Raw genomic sequence first — 14922 nt, forward strand, 5'->3', positions numbered from 1 at the left:
TATAATTGATTATATTTAATAATAAAAAAAAATATATATATATAGATTGTATTATATTAATTAACTTTATATTTATAATTTTAAAATTTTATACTTTTAATACCTAACTATGGACATTACATAAAATATATCTATGATTAGATTTTAAAAATAGATATAACAAAAAGACGTTAGCTATGCTTTTATAACATTGATTTGATCTCCTACTTTTAAAAAGTATTTTAAAAAGATATTTTTATTTTATTTTACATAAAAATTTAATCATTTGTTACTTCTTTAAAAGTATGTATTTACAGAGTAGAGCTTGTGACGTTATTGAAATATGATATGATTATCAGAAATGATTTTTTGTGATTCTTTTTAATTACTTATTTTATTATAGTAATAGAGCTACTATTATAATATTTTTTTAAGTAATATTTCTTGTATAAATTTACATGTACTTAGTATTATTTTTTTATTTGTAAAAAAAAATACATGTTAATATATATGTATATTATTTTAATACTATAATATTTTATGTTATAATACTTTGTTATTTAAAATATTATTGCTTCTTATACGTTTTTTTTTTTTGAAATAAGGCTAAAATAATAAAGCAAGTTTGTCATCCAAAAAAAAAAAAAATATGAATACAAAGAGAAACAAGAAGTATTGTTTCAAAACATCTAATTAAAATATTATTAGTTAGTCTTTTTTTTTTCACAGATTTTGCGATGATAAAAACCAATCAGTTATCTTGAATTATTTAATGATACAAAAAAAAATGATTACAAGATGTCTTGTAACATTGAAAATATGATATTTGTTACTTGATGTATGTTATTTATTTATTAATATTTTCTTTAGTGTAAAGTAGTATAACGTTTTAAAGCAAATAAAAAGTTGAAGCTTTTTAATTTACATATTTTTAGCATTGAAAATTACTTTTTTATACTTGTTAAAAGTATGTGTATAACGATTTTGCAATTAAATATATATATTATTTATTTTTGATTAATGTAATTATTTAAGTTAAAATGGTTATTAATTTCTATTTTTTTTTGTTTTATAGTTAAAATTATAGCGTGACTTATTTAATTATTATTACTTTTTTTTTTATTTTTATACATATATAAATTTTTTTTTTTTTTGTATTATTATTTTTATAGTTTTTTTTAATAAAATATGTATTGGACTGTTCATATTGATGGAGGTCCTAAAAGGGTTAATCACGCGGCTGTTGCTATTGATGGATTGATTTATTCATTTGGAGGATATAGTAGTGGAGAACATTATGATAAAAATGAGAGTATAGATATTCATGTTCTTTGTTCAGGTATATTTATTTATTTCTAACATTGATTATTTTTTTTTTTTATATAAATAAAAATATATTTTTAGAAACATTTCGATGGGAAAAAATTAAAAATCGTGAATACAATACCAATGATGATTTACTAGCATTAAATCAAAGAACATCACGTTATGAGTATGATAGTAATATATTTAATAATTATCCAGTGCCTTATCAACGTTATGGTCATACTGTTGTTGTTTGGAATGGTAAAATTTATTTATGGGGTGGTAGAAATGATGATCATGGGGCATCAGATCTTTTACATTCTTATGATCCATCAAATAATACTTGGGAGATTGTTAATGTACATGGTAGGATACCCCCTGCAAGAGATGGACATACTGCTGTAGTATGGAAAGATAAAATGTATATATTTGGGGGATTTGAGGAGGATCATCAAATTTTTTCACAAGATGTTTTTGTATTTGATTTTATTACTAATGAATGGGGTGAAGTAAAACCTACTGGTAAAAAACCTGCATGGAGAGATTTTCATACAGCAAGTGTAATTAATGGTAAAATGTATATATTTGGTGGTAGATGTGATGAAATGGGAATGTTTATTTCAAATAAAGATATTTATACTAATGAAGTTTATGTATTAGATTTGGAGGAATATAATTGGAAAACAATTTCTAAAAAAGGTGATGGACCAAGTGGAAGGAGAAGTCATAGTTCATGGGTATTTGATAATCGTATGTACATTTTTGGTGGTTATTATGGTCCAACAAATTCTCATTTTGATGATTTATATGAATTTAATCCAACAACAGAATCATGGAGGAAAATAAATGCTGTTGGAAGTGGTCCATCTGCAAGGAGAAGACAATGTTCTGTTGTATATAATAATAAAGTTTATATATTTGGTGGTACAATGCCAAATTTATCCTGGAAAGCGGCACATATTAATTCTACGTTGACGGATTTGTCTGATTTACATGTTTTAGATTTTCAACCAACATTAAAAACAATTTCTCTTCAGAATTTAGTTAAAAATAGCCTTAATGATTTTTATATGGAACACTTGCCACTACAACTACGAAATGAGATGACATTAATGTTAATGCCAAACTTGATTTCGGGTAATATAAGAAAACAAGCTAAAGGATAGAGTAGTAAACGTTATTACAGTTTTCAAAAAGAAAAAAAAAAGCTTATTAAAAAAAAAAATTAACCTTGACAGTTTGGTTGAATTATACGATGTTAGTAAATTTTTTGAATTAGAAAAACAACCAAATAAAAATTAAACATGTTTTTTTTTTTTCCTTTTTTTTTATTTTATTTATCATTTATTTAGATAATTAATCAGTAGTAACTGTTTTGAATACTATATGGGTACTGATTTATAGGAATACCTCCTGTTTCATCATCCTCTTCCTTATATTTGTTATAAGCAGTTGTCGTGTTATCATCATTATTTAAATCAACATAATCTGAATTTTTAGAGATAAAAAATTTGGTTAAATTTAGTTGAGGAATGTCATATAGTGTTGCCAGGAATAACATCATTACAGATAACCCAAATAAAAGATAAATTGTAGCAAGAAGTTTATAAATTCCTCTGTATGATTGATTAGGTGAGTCTCCAGGTATATAATCACCCAAACCAATTGTTGTCAATGAAACAAAACAATAATAAAAGGCATCCAAAAAACTCCAATCCGTTTCAATATGTGAAAATATATATGATGGTATTATAAATGCAGTCACCAGAACAATAATGGATATGACAGCAAGATGAATGTACTAGAAAAAAATAATAAATAAAAGTCAATAATACTTTAAATATAATTAAAAAAAATATTTCAATGTCATAACTTATCAACAAAATATAAGTGAAGAGATTTTTCTATTTATAAAACTCACTTGAATTTGAAAATGATGAAAAATATGACTTAGTTTACTACTAAGTTTATTCTTTAAATAATTGCTTGGTTGTCTTAATCTTAAGACAAGTGCCGAAAGAAAAGACAAAGTTATAGGAATTCCTATTATACAATAAACAATTGTAAAAAGTTTTCCATAATGAGTTTTTGGTGATATTTTCCCATAACCTAAATTAAAAATAAAAAGAAAAAATTAATTGTTAGATGTCTATTTATAACTCACCTACAGTGCTTATTAAAGTACCACAAAAAAAGAATGTTTGGCCAAATGTCCAGTTTGACTCACTTGTTTCATTTTTTTCAATCCAAACACCAGATAATGCAGCATCTTTAATATTAGAAAATAAATTATCTATATCCTCTAGTTTCATTCCAAGATTTGTTAATTTATCCTCCCATGCTGCTCTAAATTCTTTGTATGCCTCATACTGAATTCTTTCCACTGGTGCTTCTATCTTAACAAAAACAATTGTACCAATAAGAAGGTAAATAAAGATAACAAGAAATCCAAAACCTAATCTAGAATTTGTCTCCTCAATATGTGAATTTGATACATTTATTTCATTAATACTACTATTTTGATTTACAAAAAATTCAAGTCCCATTTTTATAATAATAACATATATTATACATATATAATAATATTTAAAAAAAAGATTATAAAACAAGCAAACAAACTATAAATTAAAAAAAAAACATGACATTATTGTTTAAAGAAAAGAAAAGAAAAAAAAATGAAGTAAAAATTAAAAAGGACAAAATATATATATATTTATATAATTCATTTGTTATATTAAAATAGTTAAGAAAAGATTTAAAATAATATAATAAAGAAATAAGAAACTAATTGTAAAAATTTTATTATCAACTATTTTATATATCTTTTTTCAATTTTATAAAAAATTTAAATATGATGATATGCAAACAAAAATTAGATAGTTACTTAGAAAGTTAAGATAGTTTAAGTAATACAATTATATGTTTAAACTTTTAAAAATATATTTTCTTTTGTCATAAATTATATTTTATATTTTATTTGTATATTATATATATATATATTTTCTTTAATATTAGGTAAAATAAAAAAGTTGTTTTACAAAAAAAAAAAAATAGTGAAAGTAAATCATAAATATGTCATATTTTTGAAAGACCAGGTAAAAAAATTATATAATTTAAAGGGATGTCTTTGGCATATTTATAGTTAAAAAATTTTTTTTTCTAAAAATTTAACCAGCCTGTAAGGGATAGACAAAATTTGTACTGAAAGTTAATTCGCACTAAATACAATAGTATAAAATGTAGCTAAATTTAGTTTTAGTGGTAAGATTTTTTGGCGAATTTTAATGTAAAACTATATATTATAATATAGAAAAAGATATCATGAGAATATAAATGATAAGGAATAAAATAAAGACACCGTGAATTGAATAAAACAAGAGGGTTGTTTATATCTTATAAAGATAAACGACTTTTAGATTTAAAATAAATTGTTAGATCTTTAGATTGTGTCAAAAGAATTTTGATAGTATTAAAATGGATTATATTATTGTTATATGAATTTTAATATAAAATAATTTTCAAGAATCGTTTTTATATAAATATATCATTTTATTTGTTTTTATATTCTTTTTAAAAGTGCATAAAAATTGTAATTTATATGTAAGAAAACCATTAAATGAAGTAATATAAAATAATAATATGTTAACTAAATGGTATATATTAAAATATATCTTGTATAAGGAAAAGAACAATTTTTATTGTATAATTATATATTTAAAAAAAAAAAATAATAAATAAAAATAAAATGTTTTTTTCAATGTTAAAAATATTACTTAAATATAAAATAATTTTTAAAGAAATATTGCTGTGAAAATATAATTGATAGTAAATATAAATTTCTCAAAGAACTTATAATACTTTTAAAATTTTTGAAATTTAAAATTCTTAAGATGGGAATAATAATAATTGGTAGTTGATGGTTAAATACATCAAAAATAACCTCTAGAGAATGCCTTATTACGGGTAACAAAAGGGCATTATTTTGAATGTACTGATATAACTTTAACTTATAATCCATAGTATTACACTCACCGAGTATAGTTGATTAAATAAGATTTATAACAAATTATTTATAATATATTTTTATTTTCATTTCTCCATAATATAACAAAAAAAAAAAGAAGAAAGTTTGTGATAATTTTATGTAATTATAAAAATAAAAATATATAACTTTTTAGTACATATTAATACTAAATATTATTTTTTTTTTTAACTCATCAAAAATTTAATTTTATATAGATAAAAAAAATTTTTTTAATTATTTAATATTATAGTTTAAAAGTATTATAAAAATTTTAAAAGCTATTTTTAAAGTTTTCTTTTTTTTTTTTTTTGATATTAACCATAGTTATTTTTTTATAGTAAAAAAATATTATTTACAATTAATTAAAATTTTCAATAAATTTAAATAAGATACTTTAAAATAAAAAATTCAATGAAATAAAATATTTCAATTTTTGGTAGAAAAAAAAAGAAGAAGACTTTCTATCATAAAACTCAATACCATTTTATTGAAAGTATACTCAATTAATCAATTTTCAAGTAATAAAAAAATTAAATAGCATAATTTATTATACTCTATCTTTAACTATAAATTCAATTTTAAATTATAATTAACATTTTTTTTTTATTATTTTAATGTTATACAAAATAAAAATATATTTTATTTTATTAAAATATTATGATTAATAGGTATATATTTTAATATTTAAATGATATATTTTTGTTAATATAAATTTTAAATTATATGTTTATTAGAATTATAATAAAATGTTAGTAATAATGTATATTATTAAAATTTGTTTTGTTTCTTACTTGAATGTAATAAAACCACTGATTGATTATTTAATATTCCAGTATTTTTTTTTAATCACAATATATTTTTATTGAATAATTATATTAAAAAAAACTCCATTTTCCGGTAATAAATCAGAAGAAAACACTATATAATATCACTCTTGCTATCTTTTTATTTTATCAAATAGTGAACATCTTTCATCTATATATCACAGAATAAATATTTCAAGCATTTCAATGTTCAGTTTTATATATTTAAAGAGTAAGCAAAATGTATTTAAAAAATTTTATTATTTGTGGGACAAAATAAAATTTTTTTTTTTTTAAATATTATTTGTTAGTAGGAGTATTTCTAGAAAAATTTTTGTCTTTATGTAATTTATATACTATAAGAAAAAGCTGAAATGAAATATTAAAATTATATATAATTTAATCTCCAATGTTCGGACATTATATTATTATCATTCAACATAGAAAAATTTATTTATGTATATTGCATTTTATTTCTTTTATAAATAAAAATTTTTATTTTAGTTATTGAAAACCTATTTTATTTTTAATAATAATTTATTTATTACTAATTATTTACTATATCTTTTATAGTATAAATACAAAATTATCTCTACTATAAATTTGTATTGAAGAGGTTAATGGATAAACTATTAGTATTGTAAATATATTATAGACACCTTAAAAGGTGTTATTATTAAGACAAAATAACATATTTAATGTTAACATTTACTATATTTAGTTATTATTTTTATATAAATCTATAGATAACATTTATATATATATTTTTTTTTCAAAATAAAAAGTTTTTTTACTATTATTATTATAAATTATTAAATGATAAAAATAGTATATTTTTATAATGAATAAAATTACAAGAAATTTAATTATACTTTCAATAATAATAATAATACTTTTGTCTTTCATTGCATTTATTAAACATGCATTTTGGACGAATGATAATGGACACATATCAAACTTTAAAATACCTATTATACGTGTAAGTCCATTTGATGATAAAGTAAGTTAAAAATATATTATATTTTAAAATTATTATATATAATATTTTATTTGTTAGATTTCAACATCTTTCACTGAAACTGAAATAAAACCAAGAACAAATGTAACATTAGTAACAGCATTACTAGAGATTGGTCGAAGTAACTGGACATTTTATGGAAGGCCTTTAGATAGATATCAAGAATATTTTAGTGTTTTACTTCAATTAGATATGGATATGATAATTTATGTAACATTAGAACATTATGAAATTGTTAAAAATGTTAGAACAAGTATAGGATTATGGGATAAAACAAAAGTTTTTATTATAACATTAAAAGATTTACCTTTATTTAAATATTTAAATAAAATGAGGCAAATTATTGATAATGAAAGAAAAGATGGTGGTTGGAAAAAAAATTGGGATATAGTTATGAAAAGGCATCCAGAGTCATCATCAGCTGAGTATGATTTAGTTGTCAATTCAAAACCATATTTTTTATATAATGCTACCATTGAAAATCCTTTTAATAGTTCATTATTTGTTTGGTTAGATGCAGGATATTGTCATGGAGAAAAGGCATGTTTTCCAAAATATTTTAAATGGTATCCAACAATAATGAAAGGAAAAATATCAATGATAAAATTAACTCCAGATAATGATAAAATAGAAGATTATACAATTGATAAATTATATCGTAAAGATTGGGCTGGTATAAGTGGTGGATTTATTGGTGGAGATTTAATATCTCTTAAAAAATTTTATTACTATCATTTTCAAAAAATATTAGAATTATTATATAAAAATTATGTTGATGATGATCAAACAGTTATACTATTACTTATCAAAGAAATGCCAAATTTATTTAATTTAGAGTATGGTGATTGGTTTGATGCTTTTAAACTTTTTTAATAAAAAAAAAAATAAATTTTTATTTATTATCTTAGTAGTAATGATAAACATTTTAGTATATTTCATTATTTGTATAATTTTTACTTGGATAACATTGTTTTAAACATTGATTAGTAAAACAACAATATAAATAGATTTTATTCATATTACATCCATTATTACAACAATCATTTTTCATTTTTTCTATATCACCAATCATACATGGTTTTGGTTCATTAGCAAATGCACATGCTTTAATCATATATTGTTGTAACTTATTACCACACAATTTTTCAATGACAGTCTCTCCATTAAAAAATAATAGAATAATAATAAAATTTAATAAATATATTTTCTTCATATTTCTAAGAAAATATTTTTTCTTTTGAAATTAATAGAAATATATATTTATTTTAAAAGAAATATTTTAATATAATAGAATATTATAATAATTTTTTTATTTATTTTATCACATATTTATAAAATGAAATTATATATATATATTTTTCAAATTATTTATAAAATTTAATTTTTATCTTATAATAATTATATTTGTTATTAATTAAAAAAAAAAAAATTCTTTTTTGATTCTTAGATAAAAACAAACAACAAGAAAAAAAAAACTATAATTTAATATTAAAATTCAATCTTTTATTTTTTAAAATTTTATAAAATATGCATTTATATTTTTTATAATAATTTTGATAATATATTTTACCATACTTCACCATTATTATATCTTTTACCAGGATAACAACGATCCAAACATGATTTTGTCCAACAACATTCTTTCTTAACATCATTAAGAGTACAACCCTTCTTACAGCATATGTTGTTTAGCACATCATTAGCATTATCTTTTAAACAAGGTGTTTTTTCACCAGCAAAACCACATGCCATTGAGATAAATTTTGTTAAATCATTACCACAATAACGTTTTGAGTTAACATATGTCATCAATGATAATGATAACAAAATTATAATAAAAATATTTTGCCAATACATGATTGTAATTGTTGTCTACCTCAAAAATAACATTTCTTTTATACTAAAAATTTTTAGTTAAAAAGTTTATACAAAAAAATAATTATTTATATGAAATATTATTCTAAATGAAATTGATCTTATTAAATGTATGAATAAAAAAAAATATATATATATATACATACAGATAAATAAACAAATTATTACATTTAATTTGTTTATAACTTTTCTTTAAATTGTTTTTCAAATTATCAATTTACTATAAAATATTATTCTAAATATATTTAAAAGAATGTGTATGTATTGTGTGTATGTATGATAAGTTGTTTACTATCACTATATAACTTGGTTTCAAATTTTTATTCTTCCTCTAGCTTTGTACTAATGTCATTGCATTTTCATAATCAAAATGATATGGAAAGTTTACATAACATTGATAGTATGTCATAATAGATAATATAAACAAAATAGGAAATAATACTCTTGCTATTGTATCAATCATTGATGAAGAGTTTTCATGAATTCCCAATGGATCACCAAGTTTTTGCTAAAAAAAAATTTTATAATTTAAATATATTTATATAATCATATATAATAAAAAAAAGGATTTAAAAAAAATTTACATGATCAAGAAGCCAAAAATAAATTCTCCATCCAATTGAATCACTTTTAAAATGTTCAATTGATTGAATAAAATTATGTTCATTTGATATAATTTCAGTTGTCTTTCTTTTAGCCTTCAATAATTTTTCATTTTCTTTATTTTTATTATAAATTGAAAATCTTCCACCATCTGTTCTGGAGAATGATTTAAAAATTTTACCAGATTTTATATCATTATTCTCAATTTTCCTTCCTTCCTCAAGTCCCTCTGATATACATTCAAGGATATGATTATCATTATTAACTTTTTTATATGTATTCATTTTGATTGGTTTAAATTTTTTTTGATATGGTCTATTATAATGTCTACTACCTAAAAAATGATGTTTTGGTATATTTTTAATTAAATTTTTTATCTTTTCTTTTTCAGATCTTTGAATTTCTGGATCAGCTGTATGAAATTTTGTTGTTATATGGACAGCTGTAAATTCAATTATACAACCAAATATTGCTCCATAACATAATGTTATAAAAATATCTAATCCTGTTGGGAAACTAACTCTTGGTGAATCACTTTTATAATCTAATGATATAAGTGTCATTGTTAAAAAACTTGTAGCACCAAGGGCAATTCTATCACCGGTTGCCTCACGATTTATCCATAAAGCAACCCATAATAGGAGAACAATTAATGAACATGGTATATAATAATTAATTATATAATAACCAAAATGTCGGGTAAAAAAAAATTGTACTTCTAGGATTGAAAAATTTGAGTTATCTTTTGTTATTGAATTATTAAATAATTTAAAACCTGTTAATTCAAATTGTGGAAGTTCTTTTAATGCAACTACATCAAACTCAACACCTCTTGTTTCATCATTTTTTTTCCATTTATATATCATTTCAGAGGTATTATAAGCATAACTTCCAATTATTAATTTACATACTTGTCGATCTAGTGGAAATCTATATAAACTCATATAACATTTTGCTTTAATTGTAAGTCTAGATGAATATAATATTGAACCATCAGATGATAGTCTTACCAATCTATTTGGTGTTGTCATTGTATGTAAATATGAATTTTGTCCATTCCAAAATACAGTTTTTGGTATCCATATTTTATCTAACATTGAACTAGCCAGGGATAATGTTTTATATTGTAAATTTGAAAATTTTAATCTTTTATCTTTCCATGTTTGTCTAAAGTAACAATTAAATTCATAATTCTAAAAATATATTTTAATAAAAAGTATATATTATATTAAATGATAAACAAACATACATCTGTCATCTCAGAAATTGGTCCCATAGTCCTAACAAATATATCAATATGTATTCTTGTTTTTTTAAAACTTCCATATTTTGGATGTAAATGTTTATTATAATTTTTTAATAAAGAATTTAATAATTGTGTAACAGTTGTAGCATTTGAAATTAATTTTGGTTTCGGTTTAGATATTAATTTTTTTAATGAATTAGAATTTTGATTTGTTAGTTTATTTCGTGTATAATTGTTAGTTAGAACAGATGTTAAATTTAAACTATTTGTAATCATGCAAAAGCAATGAATTAATAGAAAGTTTTGTATATATAAAATTGACAGTAACATATAAGAAAAAATTATTTTAAAATCTAGAAGTGTTGAAAGATTTTTTAATCTTGATATATATATATATAATAACTATTTTCATATGGGATTTGATTAATCTTCTTTGATGTTTTAAAAATAAACAAAAGTTAAAAGTAATAAATATTTTTTTAAATTTTGTCAGAATTTTATATAGAATATTTAAATATATAAGATTTATGTAATATTAGTGAAGACATCTGCTATTCAAATTTATCAATCAAAATATTAAACTTAAACAATCTTTCTTTTTTATCTTTAATAAGAATATTATTATATGTATATTATTATGATATTGTTTTTACCTTATCTTAAAAAGTGATAATTAAACAATTCAAATGTTTTAATCTTTTGCCAAATATTCATTATAATAATCTTAAAGCTGTCATAAATATATTTGTTCAAACAAACTTATCATATTTTCAAATGATAGACAGATGCCAAATTAAGTTTGAATTGTATATATAAATAAAACGAAAGAATCAAAATTATTTGAAATTATCATGTTATTTATCAAACATTTATTTTGATAGTTTCTTTTCTTATCTTATTCATAGTTATGAAAGAATAAATTATTTTATCATTCATATATAAAACGATTCTTTATAATTACGATTTTATTTTTAAATTATAAAATTTACAAATTTGTTCTATTACTTTAGTATGATTAATTATAATATATGAAAAAAAAAGGTCATTTAGTTTACCATATTTAAAAATACACTAACACTTAATAAACTCTTTTAGCATATAAAATGATATATATATATTATATTGCTGCCAACCACATACTATTTTAAGGACTAATTACAATTAACGTCTGGTTATAGTTTACTATTATAGTTAGTTAAAACTATATTTAAAAACTGTTTGAGCCGGTTTGTGCCATTCATTGATATATATGTGTATATAATATATATATTTAATCAAAGACACCGCTTAATTTAAATTTACTGTCTATATTTGATTGATACAAAAGAATATATTTTTTCTTTAATTTTCTTGCCACAATTTATGAAGACATATATAAAATGCAACATTTTTAAAAATATATAATATTACTTAGTAAAAATGAATATCATTATTCTAATATAAATACTCATTTACATGTATCTATTTATATTCAATATTATAATTAATCAAACTATATTTAAAAACTTTTATTGCCATTAACTTGAATATACATTAAAAATTTGATGATACGATTAAATAATTTATATAAATACATTTTTTTTTTTATTAACACTATATACAATATCAAAATATTTTGTAATAAAATGTTTATAATATGTAGACGGCATAAAAACTTCTTAATGAATATATTAACATTCTTTCATATATGTATAGATTTTTAAATATATCTTTTTTTTTATATAATATTTTGTAAATATTTAATTGAATTTATATTAATATTATTTTATTGTGACTTAATATATTTCTATAAAATTGTCAGAAACATTTAAAAAAAAAGTTTCTTAAAATTAATTATTTTTTTTTTTAAATTTAATCATACTTTTATGTATCATAAAAATAATGATTTGTGACAAAAAATCATATATATTTTTAAATTTACCTAATATTATACATTCAAACATATATTAAAGAATATATGTCTTTGGCATTTAAAAAAAAAATATTATGTAATTTAATTGTATTTGGGTACTACAAAATTTGTATCATATAAATGATTAACCATTGTTTGTAGGGGGAAATGATTACAAATATGACGAGTTTGTCTCCTTCATATTCTCATGCGTTGAAATAAAAAATTGTAATCTCAAAACACCATTTACTCATAATAATAATTATTTATTTATCTTTTGATACATTTTTATAAATTTACTTCTTTTTTATTTTGTTGTAATTATGATACTCTTTTACCTATCATAATATTTCAAGTATCAAAAGATAATTTTCCTTATGAATTTTATATTAAACTTCTTTCTTTATTAGCATATCACTAATTTTATTACTACTATCTTTTTTTTTCTTACTTTTTCTTATTACAAAATATTTTATAAATTTTCTTTTGATTTTTTTTTAATTTTTCTTTTTCTCTCTTTAATTAGTAATTTTTAACAAACATAGTTTAAATTTTACCTCTTCCTCTTATAATAATTATTCATATTATTATACTTTGTATCATACTAATACTTATAAATTGATTGATGACTGATGACATTTATAAAGTAATTAATAAAAAATCAACATATTGTTATAACTTTAAAAAAAAAAAAGTTTTTTTTACTTTCTAATGTTAATATTTATTTTTTTTTTCATCACATTATAATTATATGTAAATTTCTAAAACTATAAATATCAAATAAATACCTCTAATAATTTTTAAAAATAAAACCTTTAAAAATTATAAAACTCTCAATCTTTATTACTTAGCATGCTTCAAAACAAAAATCAAATAAATATTTAAATACTATAAACTTTCTTTTTACCATGATATCATCTCTTTTTTTGAATTTCCTAACATCCAAATATAACTTTCACTTTTAAAAAGTTTACTAATCTATTACAACCTAATAAATCACTTTTTGATGTTAAAAACAGATAAGACTTTTCATTTTAAAATATTACCACATTATGTTAAATGTTTAAAAACTTTTTAATTTATCTTTTTAAACCTTATTGTAATAAAGAAATATTTTTAATCAGTTGATTTAATATTTCTCTTCTTTTTCTTTTTTTTTAAATTTATTTAAATATTTGAAATTATAAATAATAATTACTCTTTTAGATATTTGAATTTCTTTTTGCAAATGTAAAATAATTATAATGTTTTTTTTTTATTAAAGAAATATTATAGTATTTATATATTCAAAAATGTAAATAATAAAAGATGTTCTTTTTTATAATATAATTAAACGAATAATTTATTTTATAAATGTTGTTAAGAAAATTTTATAATGATAATTAAAGTTATCCTTTTGATGAATAATTTTTATAACCATATTATATAATTTAAATTTAAATATATATATGTGTAAGTGTTTCTAGCCAATTATTATATAATTATTTTTTTTTTTATAAAATGATCAATTTTTTTTTATATCATTCAAAATGAATAGCTTAAACAAACTTTTAATATTTACCATTACCTATTTAATCAACTTATATTTTATGTCCTTATACAAAGTTAATACAAATCTTACATAATATTTTGACCTGTAAACATTAATATTATTACTTAACTGATTAGCTTTCCTTTAAAGAAAGCATAGGCAAACTATAGGGAAGTATTTTCATTCTCACAATTATATTTATCATTTCTATTTGATTACTATTTTATAACTCTTTTCATATATGAGAATTCATTTTAATGGCGTCTATTAGAAGACTAAACATTTAAAAATTTTTTTAAATAATATGCCTTTTTAAATATATTGCCGATTTTCTCTCTACAACAATCATAGTAAAACCATCTCATTTTTATAATATATTTTATATATAACTGTTATATTTTATTTTAAAAATATTAATATACTTTTAATCACCCTTTTAAAATTTTGTTGATATTTCAATTACATCATAGACAATAAAATATAATAAAAAAAATATTAAGAATATTTTTAATAATTTGAAAAATTTTTTAGTATATATTATATGATTTGTCTTTAAAAGTTTTTAATATAGATTTATATTAAAAATTACCTAGATATAGGGTGATTCTCCTTCTGAAGGTCAATTTCCCTCCAGCTTTCTTCGGTCA

The 14922-nt window shown here is 19.6% G+C and overlaps 5 protein-coding genes across 5 annotated transcripts; 2 read left to right on the top strand and 3 right to left on the bottom strand.

The window, feature by feature from the left end:
- Nucleotides 1-1167: 1167 nt before the first annotated feature.
- Nucleotides 1168-2450, top strand: SRAE_1000196000 (Kelch repeat type 1 and Kelch-type beta propeller domain-containing protein; the record flags this gene model as incomplete). The annotated part of the gene is made up of 2 exons (XM_024648980.1): nt 1168-1318; nt 1384-2450. 2 exons carry the CDS (start codon nt 1168-1170, stop codon nt 2448-2450), a joined length of 1218 nt encoding a protein of 405 aa, XP_024502903.1.
- A 194-nt stretch (nt 2451-2644) lies between these two features.
- Nucleotides 2645-3830, bottom strand: SRAE_1000196100 (Two pore domain potassium channel family and Two pore domain potassium channel, TWIK family and Two pore domain potassium channel domain-containing protein; the record flags this gene model as incomplete). Its single annotated transcript, XM_024648981.1, has 3 exons — nt 2645-3085; nt 3206-3393; nt 3449-3830. The coding sequence occupies 3 exons, from the start codon at nt 3828-3830 to the stop codon at nt 2645-2647; spliced, it is 1011 nt and encodes a 336-aa protein (XP_024502904.1).
- A 3122-nt stretch (nt 3831-6952) lies between these two features.
- SRAE_1000196200 (HtrL protein family-containing protein) lies at nt 6953-8002 on the top strand (the record flags this gene model as incomplete). Its single annotated transcript, XM_024648982.1, has 2 exons — nt 6953-7111; nt 7169-8002. The coding sequence occupies 2 exons, from the start codon at nt 6953-6955 to the stop codon at nt 8000-8002; spliced, it is 993 nt and encodes a 330-aa protein (XP_024502905.1).
- A 52-nt stretch (nt 8003-8054) lies between these two features.
- On the bottom strand, nt 8055-8938 carry SRAE_1000196300 (Insulin-like domain-containing protein; the record flags this gene model as incomplete). The annotated part of the gene is made up of 2 exons (XM_024648983.1): nt 8055-8285; nt 8705-8938. The coding sequence occupies 2 exons, from the start codon at nt 8936-8938 to the stop codon at nt 8055-8057; spliced, it is 465 nt and encodes a 154-aa protein (XP_024502906.1).
- A 397-nt stretch (nt 8939-9335) lies between these two features.
- SRAE_1000196400 (Gamma-aminobutyric acid A receptor/Glycine receptor alpha family and Neurotransmitter-gated ion-channel transmembrane domain and Neurotransmitter-gated ion-channel family and Neurotransmitter-gated ion-channel ligand-binding domain-containing protein) lies at nt 9336-11129 on the bottom strand (the record flags this gene model as incomplete). The annotated part of the gene is made up of 3 exons (XM_024648984.1): nt 9336-9512; nt 9589-10800; nt 10857-11129. 3 exons carry the CDS (start codon nt 11127-11129, stop codon nt 9336-9338), a joined length of 1662 nt encoding a protein of 553 aa, XP_024502907.1.
- Nucleotides 11130-14922: the final 3793 nt, after the last annotated feature.

This window comes from Strongyloides ratti (genome assembly GCF_001040885.1).
Source record: "Strongyloides ratti genome assembly S_ratti_ED321, chromosome : 1".
NCBI classification, from domain to species: Eukaryota; Metazoa; Nematoda; class Chromadorea; order Rhabditida; family Strongyloididae; genus Strongyloides; species Strongyloides ratti.